Below are 21,535 nucleotides of genomic sequence, written 5' to 3'. Positions count from 1 at the left end.
AGGCGGGTCTCGAACCCGCGGGCTCAGGCAATTCACTCACCTCAGCCTCCCAAGGCGGGGGATTACAGGCTGAGCCACCAGGCCCAGCTTGTCACTATTTTTAATCATATGTTTGATATCTGCACTATTCAACATGGTAGTCACTGGTCACCACCACAGGGGGCGATTGAACCCTTAAAAGAAAGTAGTTCAAACTACAATGTGCCATAAGTGTAAACACATAGCAACTTTGTGGCTCCTATTGTATTTCTCTTGGATAGCACTGCTCTAAATGTCTAATACTTTTGCATCACACTTCTTACATCTAGTACAATGTTCAAGTAGTCTGCAAAACATTATGGAGGGTTTCCTGCATGCATGTGCTGTACTTGACAGAAAAAAAAATTGGGGAATGAGCAGTTTTTGCTTTTAAGGCTCTTTAGAAGAGGAAATAGACATGAAAAAAGATAACTAGAAGCTACATGATACTCACTACTTCCCATCAGGACCCTGAGCTTTGTTTAGAAGATATAGAAAGGAGGTACATTCCATCTCCTGTGCGGGTCTGTTCCCCTTATGATTAAATTGCAGGTCTGAGTTTTTTAATGTCTTGGGGCAGATCGAGACTCTGTGAGGCTTGAAAACTATGGAAGCCCTCTTTAATACACTTTTTTAAAAAGGATGCCAAGTGACAATGATAACATTATGTAAGTATTATAATAGAAGTGTGAGACACTAAGATTCAGCAAAGGTGGGTCTGATTAATTCTGAGTGGGTGAGAAGTGTCTTCAGAAGATTCTCACCTAGCTCATGTGGGATGAGTTAGGAGGTTGGGACAGCTTTTCCTGACAGAGGAAAAAGCATGAAAGTACAAAGGTGCTTCTGGCAGGAGTGTAGAAGGAGCCAATAATTATAAGAAGTGAGGCTGGACAAAAGATGGGCAAGAGACAGGTGGTGTGGGGGGTTGTATGTCCAGCAGTGGTATGATGATTTCATCCTGGAGTGTAGGAATTGGGAAGCAATGAAAGATTTGGAGGAACATGATCAAATTTAAGTTTTAGAAAGACTTCTGATGACAGTGGAGTGCCCCGGCTGGGTATACTTTTGATTCAGCATGTATACCTACTCCCCATACCTCTCCGATTGAGTAATGAGGCTAGAGTGTGCCAGCTAACAGTATGTGTCCACAGTACGACCCTCAATCCCATGTGCCTGGATTGCAGGACACACTCTTTCCTAAAACTTCTAAGAAGTCCCCTGGGGTTGACCAGTGTTAAATGAGTCTGTCTTATCTGCTTTTCTCCCCACCCCCACTGGCTCTAGAACTCAGGCACTGCCCTCCATGCCTCTCAGAAGCTCTTGCTTCTTAATGAACTACCCTGTTGACAATCCGGAGACCTGGTGAAGCCACGAATGCTGGGACACCCCAGAGCTTTCACACATAGCAAAGAGCTTGGCATCTGAGAAATGTGGCTCTCACAGGACCCTTCAAAATGAAGGAATGACAACACTCCCATTGATGCCAAGTCAGCAAATGGTACCCCAGACTATCTCTGGCCTGCCATTGGGATCATGACTCCCCAGATTCCCTCAAGTAGCCAGTCTCCAAATCGCAAACCTGCCTCCTGAGTGACTAGCTCTGACAAGTCCTGAGCCTACTGTCTCAAAATCATCATATTCTCTCTCTCTGTGTGTGTCTCTCTCAATCTATCTATCTCTTTCCTGTTGGGGTCTCACAGTGCTGCCCAGGCTAGAGCATAGAGACACAATCACAGCTACCGCAGCTTCGACCTCCTGGGCTCAGGCAGTCTTTCTGTCTCATCCTCCTGAGTAGCTGGGACTGCAGGCACACACACCACGTCCAGCTAATTTTCTGATTTTTTTTTATAGAAATGAGATTTTGCTATGTTGCCCAGGCTGGTCTTGAACTCCCAAGTTCAAGCAATCCTTCCGCCTCAGCCACCCAAAGTGCTGGGATTGCAGGCAAGAGCCACTACACCCAGCTCAGCATTTTCTCTTGATGACTCAACTTGGAGGGGAAGCCATTCCAGCGGTCTCTCCTCTTTATACTCTGAGTGAATTTATCTCAGTGTCTAATGAGATGTCTCTGGGTCCTTAGTCCGGTCACTTCAATTTACCCCTAACTTTGAACTTAGTTGTATATGGGAAGAACTCATGTACCACTTTTGCTAACTGGTTTCCCATGTCCATACAAACTTCTAGCTCCATATACTCTGGCAACAGTAAACAAATTGAACTTCCGACTTGCCAAACACACAACTACACTCATAGTCATAGAAAGGCCCTGGAAGTTAATGAATGTCCGCCCATTGCTTACTTTGTCTTTTTCCTTCCATTTTAGACCTATATAGGACAGTAGCTGTCCATGACACCTTCAGGCCATGGGAGCAGATTAGGCCTGGAGCTCTGATGACACCTGCCTGTGCTCTGATAGCACTGTCCGCCTTTCACTTCGTGACCAAGAAAATGAAGTTCCTTTCTATCCAGGAGTGTTCAGAAGCATGTGTATTGGGACTGATTGCACCGAAACTTGTAGAGCATTGTACCTACCTTCATTGTGGCCAAAAGCTAGCCCAAAGACATCTTTAAGAAGAGTAAGCAACTGTGCTTGGTGATTGTGGCCACAGTGTTCACCTAATTGTAAGTCTCAAAATGTTTTATAGGGAATCATGGACTGAATTAAAATTCCCCCAAATTCACATGTTGGTGCTCTAACCCCCAATGGGATTATTACAGAGATAGGGACTTTTAAAAGGTAATCAAGGTTAAATGAGGATATAAGGGTGGGATCCTAACTGAATCTGAAACACCAAGGATGTGTGTACACAGGGAAAAGGCCATGCGAAGGCACACTGAGAATGGGGCTGCCTATATGCCAAGGAGAGAGGTCTCAGAAGAAACTAGCCCTGCAGACACTTTGACCTTGACCTTCCAGCCTCCAGAACTGTGAGAAAATTCATTTCTGTTGTTGAAGTCAAATAGTCAGTGGTATATTGTTATAGAAAACAAACTCACAGGGTATACAAGCAAAAGAAATATAACTGAAAGTAACTGAACATGTTTTCCAACTGAGAAAAGAAATTCAGTTTCTTTTTTCACCACAGGAATTGTGATTTGGTGAGGAGGTGGTGGAGGAACTTTTGAACGTTTTCTACCTGCCTGGAGATGCTCTAAGTACCACTTATATATTGACCCATTTGACTCTCAAGAGCCTGGAGTTATATGTTATTTTCTCCATGTTGTAGATGAGAAGAGAGAGACAATCATGTCACCAATATTGGTGTAAGGTATAAGATCATGAAATCACCAATCTGTGAGATCCAGGCAAGAAGCACATGACAGATGTTCAAAAAAAGAAGTGAAATTCACACCTGCGGCCTTGCTTCTTCTTAGCCTTTGGTACTTCATGGCAGAAAGCTCTGTCATTGTGGTGGGTATAATTTTGTTCTTCTTTATTTGTATCATGGGACTATACTCCCAATGCAATAAGAGTAAACATTTGCCCTGCAGGAAACACCTCATTCCAAAAAAAAAATTTTCTGAGCAAACCCAGTGGTTCAGCTTTAAGACCTCAAATCACACCATTTTGTCTGAATTTCGATGTCCTCTGATCCCTAAATCTTGTTTGTGTGTTGTGTATTGTCTTAGACTCGTAGGTGGACTCTTTCAGTGGTAACCGCCTAAAAGAATGTGTAAAAGTCATAGGAAGTAAGCATTTTATGCCATGTGTTTCTTGATTGTTTCTTCATACCATGCTATTCTCAAAATAAATCTCACATGGTTCTGCTACTTTGTTTTTACTAATTCATTATCAGTCAGTTCTAATTGCCTGTTGTCTGAGCAATAGAGAGTTTATTTTTTTCCTCACACATAAGTCCAAAGGTTCAATCCTGGATTTTATAATTCTAAGGATTCTGAAAGAGATACTATCCTACTTCAAATTATTATAATAGAATACCATAAACTGGGTAGCTTAAACAACAAATATTAATCTCTCACAATTCAAGAAGCTGGAAAGTCCAAGGTCAAGGTGCCTACAGATACAATGCCTGATAAGGGTCTTCTTCCTGGTTTGCAGATGACCGCCTTCTTATTGTATTGTCAAATGACAAAGTGAGTGAGAGCATTCTCCTATCTCTTCTTATTCTTCTTATAAGGGCACTAATCCCATCATGAGGATTTCATTTTCATGACCTAATTACCTAACAGCCTTGCCTCCTAACTAACTCCATCACCTTGGGGCTTTGAATTTCAACATATGAATTTGGAGGAGACCACAAACATTCAGGGCATTACAGAAACCAACAAGGATCAAACTTGAAAGTAAGTACACAATCTCTAGCACTCTGAAAGCAAAGGCAATACACACATGCCTAACAAGGATTAGAAATGTGTACCATCACACTTAAACTGTAGTGGTTAGGTCCGTATTTGTAGGTTAAATGAATTTTGTTTTGTTTTAGATTTGCTGGGTAAACTTTCTTTTGTTCTCAATGTAATCATACTCTTTTTGACTTATCCATAAATCTTGCTGTGAAAGAAATGCCAAACAAAACAGAGAAAGTGAGGTTAAAAACAACGGTCTTACGAATGGTGATATGTGAGCACATACACAGAACAAACAGAATAATAACAATATAACAAAGAGGAGCCGGTAGAATTGTGTATATTGAAGGAATGTGTGCAGAGAATGGGCATTACTTGGGGCAGCTGATATGGCAGGCTGCTACGAGGACACAGAAGGAGGCATCACAACCTAGAAACGGCTCTTCAGTTTTCAAGGCTCCGAAATTGGATCCTGCAAATACCTAGGCAGAGATTCGTTTCTCAAAAACAAAAGAGAGTGATTTCAATTCATCAGATACTAATGTAACAGCCAAAATGTTGCTTAGTATATCCTTCCCTGTAGTGAAATCAGCATGAGAAGCCAAATCCTAAGCTGGAGCTCTCTTGGAGGGTCTGAGGTTAGCATGGAAATCCAAATCCTGACCAGGAGTTCGCTTAGAGAGCCTGAGGTTGACGTGGGAAGCCAAATCCAGAGCAGAAGCTTGCTTGGAGGCTGTAGAGTTTACATGGGGAGCCAAACCCTGAGTAGGAGCTCACTTGGAGGGCCTGGGGTTGACACAGAAATCCAAATCCTCAGCAGGAGCTTGCTTGGAGGCCATAGAGTTTACACAGGGAGCCAAATCTTGGTCAGGAATTCACATGCGGGGGGGGGGGGAGTAAAATTACTGAGGTTGGACAATTCCTGGAGCTCCTTTCTTAGGTAGTATGGTATTCACGTGGACAGTTTTCTTCCAATTTTGTAGTTTTCTCAACAGCAGCTAGATAAATATGAGTATAATATTTTACCTATTTCTGTGTTGTGAGAACCCAGAAGTAAGGACAGACGAGGGAAAAGCATTCTCTTACCAGCAACATGAATGAGGCTAGATATCATCCAACACTATTCTCTTGAATAAAGGAAACGTTTCCTTTAGACTTGAAGGAATTGTCGCCTATTTGCAATTTGATTTACCATAATATAATTTTTAAATCACTTTATTTCACTTTCCCTGCCCAAATAATTTGCAAGCCCCCAGCCACGCCCCTCACAGGAAAATAAAATAAATAATGCACATATTAAATAGCAGTATGGGGTACCTTTAAAAATTCCGCTAATAATATTTCAAAAATTAAAAGCTTGGCCCACTAAGGTAGAAAAACCTTATCTTATACTGTCTTCATTTCAGTATGATGATACATTGCAGATGTGTCAAAGACCAAAAATAAAAAAATTCACGATGGAGTAAGGTAAAAACACTAGTTATTATCCTATTTTGTGTACTGATTCCTTCCTCAGTTTCAAATGATCAAGACAGGTCAAGCATTAGAACATACTATATGTATTTGAGAGTATTATATAAGACACAGGACGAAGCACAGAGAGTAAAGAAGGTAGAATCAATCGGTCAGAGACATCTGGGTTCAAATTCAGGGTCGCCACTTACAAGTCATTACATAGTCACATCTTTAAAACAGGGTTAATAACACACAGGGAGTAAAGTGGTTTTTCGAATTAAATGAGATGAGTTCGTGTAATGTGCCTGGTCAATGTAGCTACTCAATACATAGTCGCCATCACCATTGCTGTAATTTTGGAAATATTTTATTTTTTGAGCATTTTCTTTTCCTTCTCCAAAGCCACCCACATCTCTTCAGTCAAATGAGCCTTAGCAACATATCTCCCTGACCCTAACCAGGTGCCGGTAGATAACTGACAAGAGTATATATAGTCTTAACTTTTTCTGAAAGACCCTCGTTTCTTTTGTCTAGAAGCAAGGTGGATTAAAAAAAAGAAGAATCAATCAGTGAGCTTCTGTTTTAATGAGGGAACCGGAGTCAATCCAGTCTCTATGGTGATCTGGACATGGAAGTCAAGACTAAAATGTGGATTTACCATAATGCAATTTTTAAATCACTTTATTTCACTTTTCCTGCCCAAATAATTTGCAAGCCCCCAGCCACGCCCCTCACAAGAAAATAAAATAAATAATGCACATATTGAATAGCAGTATGGGGTACCTATGTAGCTATTCAATACATACTACATAGTATACTGAAGATGATAACATAGTTTAGAAGTCGGTTTGCCTCTACATTCTAATTCTATAGCTATTCTTTCTATGGTTGCCTTTAATTTTTAACATGTGTTTTTAGCAAATTCTATTTTGAATCAAAATCTTTATTACCTCAAATGGAAGAGACCCAAGCATGGCTTTAACTCCAACTAGCCTCTCTCTTCATCGTGTCAATGAAGGATGTATTAAGGAACATACAATCAATAATTTGCATTTACCAACACTTTTTAAAATTTTATTTGCCTCCCACTTTTTTCGTTGTGATTCAATTTTGTTTCTACTGAAGTAAAAACATCACTAGGTCATTTATTAGAATCATAAATGAATGATAAACTCTAAAAATAATAAACTGAATCATAAATCTTCAGTCTTTGTATATTCATATTTGTCTGAATTTGCACTCTTTCCAATGTTTTATCTGAAAATAGAATCCCTGCTTGTTTTCCCATGTGACACCTGAAAAGATTAATTGATATTTGACATCTACTTTTTGCTGTGAGAAGTCTGTCGTTAGTAAAATAACCTAGAAAAGAATAACGACCTGGATTCCTTTTTTGGTAGTTTTTAGATATTCCAGGTATGAATTTGTTTATCAAGTCCTACTTATTTGTTTGAGGACTCATGTCTCTTCAACTCTGAGAACATTCTCAGCCATAACCTCTACAGATAGTAGTAGATCCTTCTTCTCTCTATTTTCTTCTAGAACTCTTATTAGATAAAGGTTGGAGCTTTTTAAAAATTCTTTCCTCCATACTTAATTTCCCTTTCATTTACCCCCCACCCCCACCCCCATCTCTTTGAACTGCATTCTGGGTGCTAGATTTTACAATGCAAAAAAAATCTTTTTGGGGGGGTCTAATTACTGATAAACCTATTTATTGTTTTACTTTATTTCAAATCTAAGCATTATACAAGGAAAAAAACCCTATAGTTTTAACCTACTTCTCAGAATACACCAAAGAGATGAAAATGCATATTCTTATGCAAATGTTCTTTTTGTGGTAGATGTTTCTGGAGATGTTCCTGATTCATAGTCGGTATAAATAGAATCTTGCCATTTCAGTCCTATCATAGTGACATATTGGACATCCTTGGTAAAATAAAGCCAGGAAACATTTCTAATATACATGCAGACATATATTTTTCCAGTTAATTATCTATCCTGTTTTAAAGCGTGCTTATTTTTGACGTGTCAAAATGTACTAATCCATACTGCAATTGTTTGGAAAACTTCATGAACAAGTATCTTTCAGCAAGAAAAGACATTTGATGCCAGCCAAATTCTCTTTTTTCTGTCACTATAAATGGCTTTCCTATTTTCAACAGTTTTTCAAAATCAAAGTCATATCTAAGCTGACAACTTCTCTGGCAAGTTTCAGCTAGATATAATTTGAAAAAGTCAAGGAAGCAAAGCCTAAACAATAAGGTTTTTAACTGTAACGGTGACAGATCTTTAACTACTGTCATGCTATGTCTGACACCAGAAGACTTGAAAGGAAATTGGTTAAATAAATACTTGTAGTTAAAGGAACACACCTGCATTTAGAGTATGTGTCCCATGTCATGAAATTATGTAAGATCTGAGAATTTGGTTATGCTAAACACTTACAAAAACACATCTGAAAAATTTCCCCAAGGAATTTCTCTCTTTAACCTTCAGAAAAGTCTTTAGCTATAGTAGGCATCCAAAGGTCATTAAAAGGTCACAAGAGATTAAAAAAAAAAAAAAGAGTCGAGGCTGTCCTCTATTTGGTTTCAGATGAGTTCTATAGAAAATAAGGTTGATTACTTTCTAAGAAAAAAGGAAATTCTGATGTGTCCTTGGAATCATTATTACTTGCACACTTTTTCTTACACATATACACAGATATATACATGATACACTTTTACTAGATTGAGAGTTTGTTCATTTTTTTACTATTAATCTTTTTAGAAAAGCCACTAACTAGTTTCCCTAATTTACATACATTTTTCTCTTTATTTCAGAACTACATAACTGTTGTTGAAGTTTCATGTAAACTCTGATTTCATATTAGAACACATTGGTATTGTGTATAGAATTTGAGGATTCCATTTCACATCTACCATGCTTTATATCAATTACTATGACTTTTTACGCTTATACATTTCTATGTCTTTAATTATATTAAAGCCTATGTGGGCAAACTTCTGGTCTCTAATAATCACATTATCATAACACACTGAAATTACCTATATCACTAAAAGGGCTTCATGCTAGCAAACAAAAATACAAAAGGTATACACAAGACATTCTGGAAGCAAAACTAAATAGAGACTTTTAGGAAACAAAAGATAAACATTGATGACTTAATCTTATTGTTTATAAAGTATCCCTTTGACTAAAATGTTCTTATTCCCTTAACTTGACATCTAACCCCTTAAGTACTCATAAAAATCCTGTTTTAAAAACATTACATACTTGAGGACTTTTTAAAGAAAAACAAACTAAATCAACAAGAAAAAGGTCAAAATGAGTTTGTACTTGACAGGTGGTTTAGTTTACAACAATTGTCTCTTCTTAAATCTTGTATGTTTGATTTCAGATTTTTTAAAAATCGCCTGATGTTACAGAATAAAAATAAGCTTGAGATGTGTGTTTAAAATCTAAGAAGGAGTATGCTGCACTAGAAATGACAGAAGGTCCAAGTGGATGTTTCTATTGTAATATATACCAGCCACCAACTATTGTATCAACGTTAAGTAGCTGAACTTTCCTGGACAACACCTCTTTCTTTCTCCACAACCCTAACCCAGCATTCTCTTCATCAGTATTATGGGCTGAATTGCTATATTCCTAATTACAAAAATAAACATTCTATTGGGATAAAGAAAAGTTGAAAGTAAAGAATTGACTAAATAGCAAATAAATACAAATGAAAAATTAAGTGTAAGATATAATATATGTACTCATAATATTTACAATAAGGATAACAAAGAAGTATATTTGTTGGTGTATTTTAAGAGTGGGGCAGATTTACTAGAAAAAATTAGAAAAGAAAAAATAAATTGAGACGTACAAATGATAAACTGAATGTATTGGATATATATATATATAATAATTTTTAATATACATATAGAGAGAAAATTTTATATTGAATTTTATACTGAATATTCATCTTCCATGTATCCATAAAATATTTTTTAAATTAATCACATACCTGTCATGAAAAAAAGACTTTTTTTTTTTATTAATCAGTATTTTTTATTATGGTTTTGTGGGGTACAGTTAAGGGTTAGGTGTACAATTACGTTTCATTCAGGCACCCTGTTGATAAGACGTGTTTTCCCATCCCCCGACAGATATTTGCTACTGTTAATCCCATCCCCCTCCCCCCCATAGTTTCCCAGTACCGTCAGTCATTTTCTTATAGTATTACATTGGATGTTCAAGGTCCATTATATGAGTGAGAACATGTGATATTCGGATCTTTGTTTCTGTGAGAGGTCACTCAGTATTATAGACTCTAGTTCCATCCAGGTTGCAGCAAAATTCATGATTTTGTTCTTTTTTATGGCTGCGTAGTATTCCATCGTGTATATGTACCACATTTTTTTAATCCAGTCCTCTTTTGATGGGCAGCATGGTTGTTTCCAGGTTCTTGCTATTGTGAACAACGCTGCGATAAACATAAGTGTGCAAGTATCTTTGAAAAAAAGACTGACTTTATAATGTCAGTTTGTTCAGACCATATTCTTTGATTGTATACCAATATAATCACTGTTATGATTTGAATGTGTTCCTCAAAGTTCATGTGTTGTAAACTTGATTCCCAATGAAACAATGTTGAGTGGTGGGATGTTAAGAGGTGATTAGGTCATGAAGGCTCTACCCTCAGGATGTATTAATGACATTACCATGAGAATGGGTTAGTTATCACAAAAGTGGATTCTCTCTCTCTCTCTCTCTCTCTCTCTCTCTCTCTCTCTCTCTCTCATTCTCTCCTACCCTTGTAACTTCCACCTGAAATAGCAGGAAGACCTTCACCAGATGCAGGTCCCTTGACCATGGACTTCACAGCCTGCAGAATTGTAAGAAATTAATCTCTGTTCTTTATAAATTATCTATTTCTCAGGTATTCTGTTATGGCAGCACAAAACAAACTAAGACAATGAGAAACAAGCAATGTTAAAGTTATCAAAAAAACTTCCATAGCTGAAAATTTAAACCACACTTCTAAGTAAGTCTTGGAATAAAAAGAAAATTCAAAAAGAAATGACAAACTAGTTGGAAACAATACAAGGTAAAACATCCCACACAAACATTTTTAGGAGAAAACAGAAGTACAACGCAGAAGAAAATGATGCCTCAAAAGCCTTATTACTACAGAATGAGAATAAAAACAAAGAAACTTGGTACTCATCTTAAAACATTAAAACCAAACAAACTTTTAAAAGCAGAAAATTATACAAATATAATTAAGAACAATTTTTTTAAAATTGTAGTCTTTACAAGTAACTCCAATAACTGGTTCTTAGAAGAAATTGATAAAATACATGAATCTTTCCTGAATATAAATCAGGGAGAATAAGAGAGAAGAAACATAAGGTTAGGGGGAAAAAATAAATGTAATCACAGAGAAGAGATTATAAGAGAATATTGCAGGCAACTATATGGTGAAAAAAATTAAATCTAAAAAGAATGAAAATTTTATTTTTTAAAAAACTGTCAAAATTGACCCAAGAAGATGTGAAAAAAACTTTAATAAAATAGATTCCCATACAATACATTTAAAAGGTGATTAATAACTCATCACTGAAAAAGACACCATAAATGTGTGAGTTTACAGCTCAGCTTAGTTAGTTTTTAAAATACCATGTTCATCTTAACAACAAATTTTACTTTTAAAAAAGTTCTCAAGCATAATAAGTTAAACTAAAAATCAATAACAAACATGTAGAAAAATCTTCAAACACTTGGAAATTTCAAAATGCACTTCTAAAAAGTCTATGAGGAAGCCTCAAAATAAATTTTAAAACATTGTGATTGGAAGATAAATGAAAATGCAACATATCAACATTTATGGGACACGACTAAAGCAGTGCTTTATAAAAAAATTTAGAGCAATACATTTTTATATTGGAAAGCAATAATTTCAAATCAATAATTACCATTTTACCATTTAAAAACTAAGAAAACTAAAAGAGTAAAGTAAACCCTGAACAGGCAAAGGAAGGAAATAATAAAGATAAGAGTAGAAATCTTTGTGATTTTTCAAATTGAAAACTGAAAAACAATAAAGAAATTTAATGAAACCAAAGTTAGTTCTGTTGCAGATCACAAGTTCCGTGACTGGTGGCTTTCAGGCCGAAATAAACAAGCATGAGATGTAGTACGAGGAAGGGGATTTTGTTCCAAAAGCAGGCAGCTGGGGGAAAGGCCTGGCTCATGCCTCAAAGAAACCATTTCAAAATTGTAGGCTAAGGACAGGGAATTTTAAGGGGAAAGAAAGGAATGAGGAGTATCTGGGAGCAGTATAGGCAATAGATCTTGCTTCCATGGTTATCTCAAATTGTTGTCCACCTGGAGACTTGCTTTGATGGTTATCTCAAATCATTATCCACCTGGAGCGCTGGCTGATACAGTCCTACTTGTAAGCAATGGAGACTTCTGTGGGGTCTCTAGATTGTTCTATCACAAGATCAGCTCCTGGAATCTCTCAAGCATCAGGTACACAATTAGATGAATAGATGTGTGCTCGATCTCAGGATCATTGCATAAGGACAAGCTGAGGGTCAAAGAAAAAAAATTGTGACGTGTAGACTAAAAAAGAAAATGCTTAAAATTGTTTCTCAAAAGCATACATGGAAATTCTCAGTTACACTTTGAAAACCATTAAAATTGGTAAACCTCTTGCCAACAGGAAAAGGAAAATAAAAAAAAGATACAAATCACCAATGTTAAGAATAATAAAGAGGACATCAGACCCTACCAACAAGAATAGGATAATAAATGAACACTAAAACATGCACATAAATTTTATAACTAAATAATAAAATGATAAACCACTTCCTAAAAATCCACACACTACCAAAATTTGCACAAGAATAAATAGTCAGAAAAGTTATTGTATTAGTTGGTTAGGACTGCTATAGCAAAGTACTACAAACTGAGTAGCTTAAACAACAGAAATATATTGTCTCACAGCTCTAGAGGTTAGATATCCAAAACTAGCAGAGACTGCAGGGCCGCAAGGTTGGCTCCTTCTGAAAGCGTGGATCACCTCTCTCCTAGCTTCTGGTAATTTGCTGGCTATCTTTGACTTAGAGAAGCATCACCTCAGTCTCTGCTTTCATCTTCACGTGATGTCCTCGCTATGTACATGTCTCTGTCCAAATCTCTACTTTCTATAAGGGCATCAGTCATATTGCATTAGTGGCACACCCTACTCCAGTAGTATGACCTTATCTTAACTAATAACATTCGCAATGACCCAATTCTAAACAAGATTCCATTCGGAGGTGCTGGGGGTTAGACCTTTAACATAAGAATTTTGGAGAGGATACAGTTAAACTTATAACAGTTCTATAACTATTAAGTAAATTGAATCAGACTTTCTGAAAAAGAATTCTCCAGTCTTAGATGCTTTAATTGGTGAAGTCTATCAAACATTAAATAAGAAATAACATCAATCCTACAAAAGCTCTTTTAGAAACATTTCCCATCCACGTTATAAGGTCAGCAACACTGTGATAGCAAACCCAGATAAGTATGTACAAAATAAAAATAAAAGTATGTAAAAAATAAAAATACAGATCAACATCTCTCAGAAACATAAAAATGCTCAGCAAAATATGAGCAAATTATATGTAACAATATACATTTTAAAAGTTACAACATGACCAAGTAAGATTGTGACAAAACAAGAAATATATATTTGATCTCTGTTGCAGTTTCTTGACACAGGAACTAAAATCCTTGGTGTCTCTGGATGTGGTGGGTCTTTTGTATGCTAATAACGATTGGTGGCAGGGACCACTAGGATAAGACTCAGGGTGGGGACTGGTCTAAGTGAACCAATTATGTGACTAGAGGGTTGAAACTTTCAGCTCCATCCCCTGATTTCCCAGAAAGAAAGTGGAACTACTTAACGAAGCCCATGTATATTTATGTAATGAAACCTCCACAAAAACCCTAAAGGATGGGATTAGAGTGTCTGGGTTGTTGAACACTTGGAGGTGCAGAGAGGGTAGCACACCTGGAGAGGGCATGGATGCTCCTCTCCTCTTCCTTCATACCTTGCCCCAGGCATATCTTTCATCTGTCTGCTCCTGGGTTATATCCTCTGTAATAAACCAGTAATCTAGTAAGTAAACTGATTTCCTGAGTTCTATGAGCCACTCTAGGAAATGATCTAGCAAATGATCAAATGAGAACTTCTGATCTGTAGGTAAGTTGAACAGAAGTTGTGAATAACCTGGGGAGACCTCCCACTTACGATTAGCATGTGAAGTAGGGAAGAGTCTTCTGAAACTGAGTCCTTAACCTTAACCTGAAGGATCCAGGGAATGTCAGAATTGAATTGGATTGTAGAATTCACACTTGGTGTCTACAGAGAATTAGAGAATCACTTGGTGTGAAAGAAATACCCACACATTTTTGTGGCCACAGAAGTTTTGAGAGTATAGAAGAGGAAAACCATTTTATTTGAAAAATCAATGTAGTTCACTGTATTTATAACCTAAAACAGACTCTGGTCCACTCACTCTTGCTCCTGGCTCACTGCTGTTTCTTCTTGCCAAGGAGAAGTCAATCAGGAAGTTGAGATGCAGCCATGGCTTTTACAGATACCAGAAAAACATCCATGGAAACAGATATGGTGATTCATGGAATTAGAATTACTCTAATTAGCCACAACGTAAAATCCCTAGAGAAGACGCATGCTGACTTGATCAGAATCAAAGAAAAAAAGCATCTCAAAGTGAAAGGACCAGTTCAAACACCTACAAAGACTTTGAGATTCACTATAAGAAAAACATTTTGTGATGAAGGTTTGAAGACATGGGATCATCTCCAGATGAAAATCCAAAAGCAACTCATTGACTTGCACGGTCCTTTGTTAACCAGCTTACTTCTGCCAGTATTGAGCCAGGAGTCAAGTGTGAACTCACCATTGCAGACACTTAAGTCAATTAGTTTAATAAGTTGATTATCAACTGTTTTTAAAAAATAGCATTTGATAAAATCCAGTATCCATCTGTTTTTAAAATAGCATTTGATAAAATCCAGTATCCATTCAGTTTTTAAAATATCCTCTCAGCAAACTAGAAAAAGAAGGAATATCTCTCAAAGTGATAATGAAACTAACAAAAAATCTCACAAGTAACATGCTTGATCGTGAAAGGCTAAATGCTTTATCATAAGCTTGAGAACAAAATAAGTAAATTCATTCTCACCCCTTTTGTTCAATGTCATACTAGAAGTTCTAGCGAATGCAATACAACACTTTAAAGAAACAAAAGGCATACAAGCTGGGAAAAAAGAAATAAAACTGTCTTTATTCCTAGTCATGATAATTGTCTCCATAAAAAAAAAAAATTCCTAAAGGATCTATAACCAAAACTCCAAGAACAATTGAATTTAGCAAGTTTGCAAGATACAAGTTCAACAAACATACACAAAATTCTATCGATTTTCTGTATAGTAGCAATAGTCAATTGGAAACTGAAATTTTAAAAAATATACAACATTTAAAATTGCTACAAAAGATGAAGTACATAGGTATAAATCTAACAAATATGTACCTGGTTTATATGATGAAAACTGAAAAAACTTCATGAAAGAAATCAAAGACCTGAATCAGTGGAAAGACACTATGTTCATGGATTGGAAGATTCAACATTGTGAAGATTTTCCCCAAATTTATCCACATATTTAACATAATTCCAAACAAAATTTCAGCCAGGCATTTTTGTTTATTTGTTTGCTTTATTTTGTTTTAGACATAGATAAATTGGTTCTAAATCTTATACAGAAAGCCAGAGGAACTAGAGATTCAAATATTTTTTTAAAAAGAAATTGAAAAAAGATCGCACTCTGCATTTTTAAGACATACTGTAAAACTACTTTCATCAAGACACTGTGTACTCACAAAGGGATAAATGCTTAGATCTATGGGCTAGAACAGATATTGTTCAAGTAAACCCACACAAGCATAGCCAATTGATTTTTTACAAAGTTTCAAAGTCAGTGTAATAGAGAAAGAATAGTCTTTTCACCAATGTGTTGGAACAGTTGGACATTTACAGGCAAAAATGTAAATCTCAGCCTACTACAAAATTTAATTATACTTTATATAAAAGACACACAAATGAATTACAGCTCTATTAGATTATGTACCTAGATGCATAACATAAAATTATAAACTTTTTAGGAAAAAATATAACGGAAAATCTTCATGACTTGAGATTAGGAAAATATTTCATGGCTATGACAGCAAAAGCACAACCCATAAAATAAAACTTAAAAATTGATAAAACAGACCAAAAACTGATGTAAAATTTTTGTTCTATAAAAGACACTGTTAGGAGAATGAAAAGGCAAGTCACAGACTGAGGAGAAATATTTGCAAATCATACGTCCAAAAAAGGACTTTATTCAGAATATATGAAGAACTCTTAAAACTCAACACTAAGAAAATAACCTAATTTGAATATGGGTAAAAGACTAGAACAATCACTTCATCAGAGAGGACGTATGGATGGCAAAATAAGTCATGAAAAGATGTTCAACATCTTTAGCCATTAGGAAAATACAAATTAAAACCATGATTCATTACCACTGCACATCAATTGGAATGACTAAAATTAAAAATACTGAGACTACAAAGTCCTGGCAAGAATGCAGAACAACTGGAACTCTCATACATTGCTGATGGAAATACAAAATGACACAGCCCCTCTGGAAAACAATGTGTCAGTGTTTCATAAACTTAAACATACACTTACCTACAACCCTGTTGTCCCACGTCGGTATTTACCCAAGATAAATTAAAATTTAAGTTCACACAAAAACCTGTAGATGAATGTTTATAGCAGCTCTATTCACAGTCGTCAACAATTGGAAACAACCCAAAAGGCTTTCAACAGCTGAATGAATAAACAAGCAAACTATTGACTCATGCAACAACATGGATGAATTTCAAAGCATTATGCAGAGTAAAAGGAGCCAGTCGCAGAGATGCAAGCCTCAAAATGTTATATATTCTGTTTCCATTTATATGACATTCTTGACAAGACTCCATCTTTAGTGGTAGAGAACAAATCAGTGTTTGCCAGTTGCTAGTGGTTAAGGAGAGGATATGCAGGAATTTTGTAGGTGATGAAGCTGTTCTATATCTTATTTGTAGTTGTGGTCACATAAATAACATGTGTTAAAATTTATAGTACTGTACACCAAAAATAAACTTTACTACATGGTAGGTTTTCAAAATAAAATAATGTTAGTTCAACTAATCCAGGCCAGAGAAAAATAGAGATCTCTTCCAATCCATTTTATGAAAACTGTAAAACTTTCACCTCCAAACCTGATAAAGATAGCAGAGAGAGAGAGAGAGAGAGAGAGAGAGAGAGAGAGAGAGAGAGCTCTCTTCTGAACATAAATACACAATTTTTAAGTAAATTTTATCAAAGAGAATCCAGCTTTATAGCAAATGAAGACGCCACTACATTCAAGAAAGATTTATTCCAAGAATACAAAGGTAGGTCATAATATCAGGTAATATATCAACAGAATCAATTGCACTGATTGGTAAAGGAAAAAAAAAGCAAATGATCATATCAAGGATGCTGAAAATAGATTTTCTCAAATTTTCTAAAATGTAGATCCCATTCTTATCAAAAATTTAAAGAGAAATGAAAATTAAAGGGCAACACTTAAAGGTAACGAAGATTACTATCAAAGACAATAATTATAGATTATAGATTTTATACATGTAATAAATTTATTCATACTATGTCATAAATGATGTATATAATTACATATGCATTCACACACACACACAGACATATGCATACTTACATATATGCAGTAGTCCTCCCTTATCCAAGGTTTTGTTTTCCATGATTTCAGTTACCCGTGGTCAACTGCAATTCAAAAATATTAAATGAAAAATTTTAGAAATAAACAATTTATAAATTTAAACCAGTTGGGTGCAGTGGCTCACATCTGTAATCCCAGCACTTTGGGAGGCCAAGGTGAGAGGATTGCTTGAGCCCAGGAATTCAAGACCAACCTGGGCAACATAAAGAGACCTAGTCTCTACAAAAAAAATCAAAAAAATTAGCTGGGCGGGATGGTGTGTGACTGTAGTCCCAGCTACTCAGGAGGCTGAGGCAGGAGGATCACCTAAGTGCAGGAGTTTGATGATGCAGTAAGCTGTGATCATGCCACTCACTCTAGCACTGCAGCCTCGGCAACAGAGTGAGAACTTGACTAAAAAAAAAAAAAAAAAAAAAGTTTAAAGTACACACCGTTCTGAGTAACAAAATTTTGTGCTTTTCAGTTTCCTCCCACCTAGGACATGCACTATCCCTTTGCCAGCATATTTATGCTGTATATACTCATGTTAGTCACTGGGTGATCAGATAACAGACCAGAAGAAGAGAAGGATAAGTATTGCAAAATAAGATGTTTTGAGAGCCAGTGAAAGAGACCACATTTATATAACTTTTATTATAGCATATTCTTATAATTATTTTATTTTCAATTACTGTTGTTAATTTCTTACTATGTCTAATGTATAAATTAAGCTTTATCATAGCTATGTACGTATACCAAACAAAACAGTATATGTGGAGTTTGGTACTATCTGTGTTTTCAGGCATCTACTGGTGGTTGTGGAACATGACTCCCCTCAGATAAGGGAGAACCACAGTCAACACATAATTTAGGGAGATTTTAGGAACTGGAGAAGATGGCCTAAAATTTTTCATGGAAGAAATAAACTCCAGAGCATAGTCAAGTTTTAGAAATAGAAGAATGGCAAAGGGAACTTGCTCTATCCAATATCAGACCATTCTATTAAGCCAGCTGTAATTAAGGCATCATGTTGCCCACTTAAGGACAGAAAAAGATCATTAGTACAGAATAGAGTATCAAAATTAGAAGCCAACACATTTGAGAGTTTAACGAAACAGAAGTACTATTTAACTACAAATAAGAGAATGTTTTAAAATGCTAGTTTTATTAAAAACTTAAGAGCAAAAAAACCCAACTACAATTCTAGAAAAAAGCTAGGATATGTGTTATGCTATCCAGGTGAAGGAAGTCTTCCCTTTTTCTCTTTTTTTACTTTTAAAGATGTGGGGTACAATTTAGGGTTAGGTATACAAATGTTCATTATGCAGGTACCCTTGTTGATGAGGTGTGCCCGTCCCTCCCCTGGCAGCTTCCCTCAATTGCCAATCCTAACACCCCCACCCTGGTAATTTCCCACTATAGCCAATCGCTTTCTTATAATATTATGATAATTGTTCAAGGTCCACTTATGAGTGAGAACATATGGTACTCTGTTCTTTGTTTCCATGATAGATTACTGATTATGGTCGACCCTAAATTCATCCAAGTTGCTGTGAAGTACATATGTTTGTCCTTCTTTATGGCTGCATAATATTCCACTGTGTATATGTACCACATTTTTTTATTATCCAGTCCAGCTTCGATGGGCAGTATGGTTTGTTCCATGTTTTTGCTATTGTGAATAGAACTGCAACAAACATGCATGCACAGGTATCTTTTTTGTAGGATGATTTGAGTTCTCAATAGGGGGATTGCTGGGTCGTATGGAAGATCAATGAGGAAGTTCTTTTAACTAAGATTAGACACTAAGAAACGATGTATTTTTAAAAGGTAAACATTTTTGCTATGCTTTTTTTAAATATGAAGGAAAAGGAAGCAACACATCTATTAAACAGTCAATGTTAAAAAGTACAAACAGCCAGGCTCGGTGGCTCAGCCTGTAATCCCACACTTTGGGAGGCTGAGGTGAGTGGATTGCCTGAGCCTGCGGGTTCAAGACCTGCCTGGGCAACTTGGCGAGACCTCATCTCTACAATAAATCAAAAAAATTAGCCGGGCATGGTAGCGCATGCCTGTAGTTCCAGCTACTTGGAAGGCTGAGGCAGAAGGATCGCCGGAGCCCAGCGGGTCGAGGCTGCGATGGCTGGGAGCGGCCACTCACTTTAGTCTGGGCAACAGAGTGAGACTCCAACTCAAAAAAAAAAAAAAAAGAAAAGTACAAACAATAAAGGAGACCGAGTGCTTATATCTATATATGCAACTTGCCTCCCACATTTATTTATTTTTAAATTTATTTTGTTTTAAAGATGTGGGTTACAATTCAGGATTAGGTATACAAGTGGTCACCATACAGGTAAAGTTAGGGCCTACCTTTGGTTTCCACTTTTCCTGATTTGAGATCAGTTACCCTTATTAATGTGTCCCCACCTTCCCTCCCCTGTCAGTTTCCAGCCCAGTGCCAATCCCTTTCTTATAGTATTATGGTAAATGTTTGGGGTCCGCTTATAAGTGAGAACATAACAATTTGTCTTTCAAATTTATAATAGGAAAAAACAACCCAATAGAAATATGGGCCAAGTAGGAAGCATAGGGAATTCAGAGAATTTAAAAATGTACTAAAATTTAAAAATGTACTAAAATATGCTAGTAGACCAGAAAATTAAAATTAAAATTAAAGTAATTAAGAAGATATTAGGCAGGAACAAATGAAAAAGTTTGGTAATGCATATTATGTTTCCAGGGACATGGAGAAAAGAAAGTACTTCCCCACATGACTGGTGAGAAAGTGAATGAATTACTAACATCTTTGGAAAGAATAATCTGGCAATATCTTTAGTTAAATTTTGAATTCTCGTGCATTTCAACAGAGCCAATTCACTCCTAGGTATCTCCCCTGTGCAAATAAAAGTACCATTGACCACAGGAAATATGAGCAAGGCTGTTGGCAAGACTATATTAGCAAAAATGAGAAATCAAGTAAAGGCTTACCTACATGAAAATGTTCGGATAGCTCTGATACATCCCCACCTCAAAACAACTCTACAGTTTTGGAAAGAAATACCTGGGGACTTCTGGCAAGATGGCGATGGGGAAACCTGGTCTGTGAAACCCTCTGCAAAGGAGAACTGCAGTGGGTCTCTGGTTCTCACCCCCGGGGGCTGCGGACCTCAACATGGCAGCCTGCTCTTCATACGGAGCTCGGCCATTACCACCGCTGGGGCATCGCAGCGGACTGGACAGCCACTGCAGGGCAGACACCACCGCCGCCACCGCTGCCGCCGCCAGTACCACATCGCACCACCCGGGCCGGAGGCGATCCACGACTTCAGTCCTTGAAGCCCCTTCAGGGAAGATCTGCTGGCATCGCTGCCACCTCTCCTGTGACCAAGACGTCCTGCCGGCTGTGAGTCTCCTGCCATCTGACCTGAGGCAGGCATCCATCTCCAGTCTCTGCTGGTTCCTCTCCGGCCCCACCCCCTCTGGGGCGAGCAGCTGAGATAGCACCACCTGCTGGCGATTCAAGGTAACAACACCGAAACGGGAGAAACAAGCTTGAAAAAGACACAGGCCAGAGTGGTGAACGGAGGGTGATCTGAATTGTCCTTTACAGCAGACCAGGAGCAACTGACCCTAACTGCAAACTAATTTACCAGCTTGAAAAAGACAGCTAGAAATCAGAACTGAAAGGACATTGGACTTAAACGAAAAGTCTCAGAGTGTGCTTCATTGATTCTGTTAGTTTAATGACTTAATTCTATTCCTACTGTATTGTTCCTTTCTTTTTCCTCTTCCTTTTCTTCTCTTTTCTTCTCTCTGTAAACCATATCTTTGTATAGAGGAACAGCACACCAATAAGGTGGTTGCTTAGCTTGTATGT

The 21,535-nt window shown here is 36.9% G+C and overlaps 1 protein-coding gene across 1 annotated transcript in view; it reads left to right on the top strand.

Moving 5' to 3' along the window:
• SYNE3 (spectrin repeat containing nuclear envelope family member 3) overlaps window positions 1-21,065 on the top strand; it is a gene marked incomplete at its 5' end in the record, with an annotated part of 59,903 nt that extends 38,838 nt beyond the window's left edge. Inside the window, one exon of the mRNA XM_008055843.2 lies at window positions 20,838-21,065. Coding sequence (XP_008054034.2) covers window positions 20,838-21,065 — 228 coding nt within the window. The remainder of the gene's footprint in view (window positions 1-20,837) is intronic.
• Between the last annotated feature and the right edge of the window lie 470 nt (window positions 21,066-21,535).

The sequence above is a fragment of the Carlito syrichta genome, unplaced genomic scaffold (assembly GCF_000164805.1).
Source record: "Carlito syrichta isolate Samal-C Ts95f unplaced genomic scaffold, Tarsius_syrichta-2.0.1 Scaffold301970, whole genome shotgun sequence".
Taxonomy (NCBI): Eukaryota; Metazoa; Chordata; class Mammalia; order Primates; family Tarsiidae; genus Carlito; species Carlito syrichta.
The sequence above is the reverse complement of the archived record's forward strand: the minus strand, read 5'-3'. Positions and strand labels throughout refer to the sequence as shown.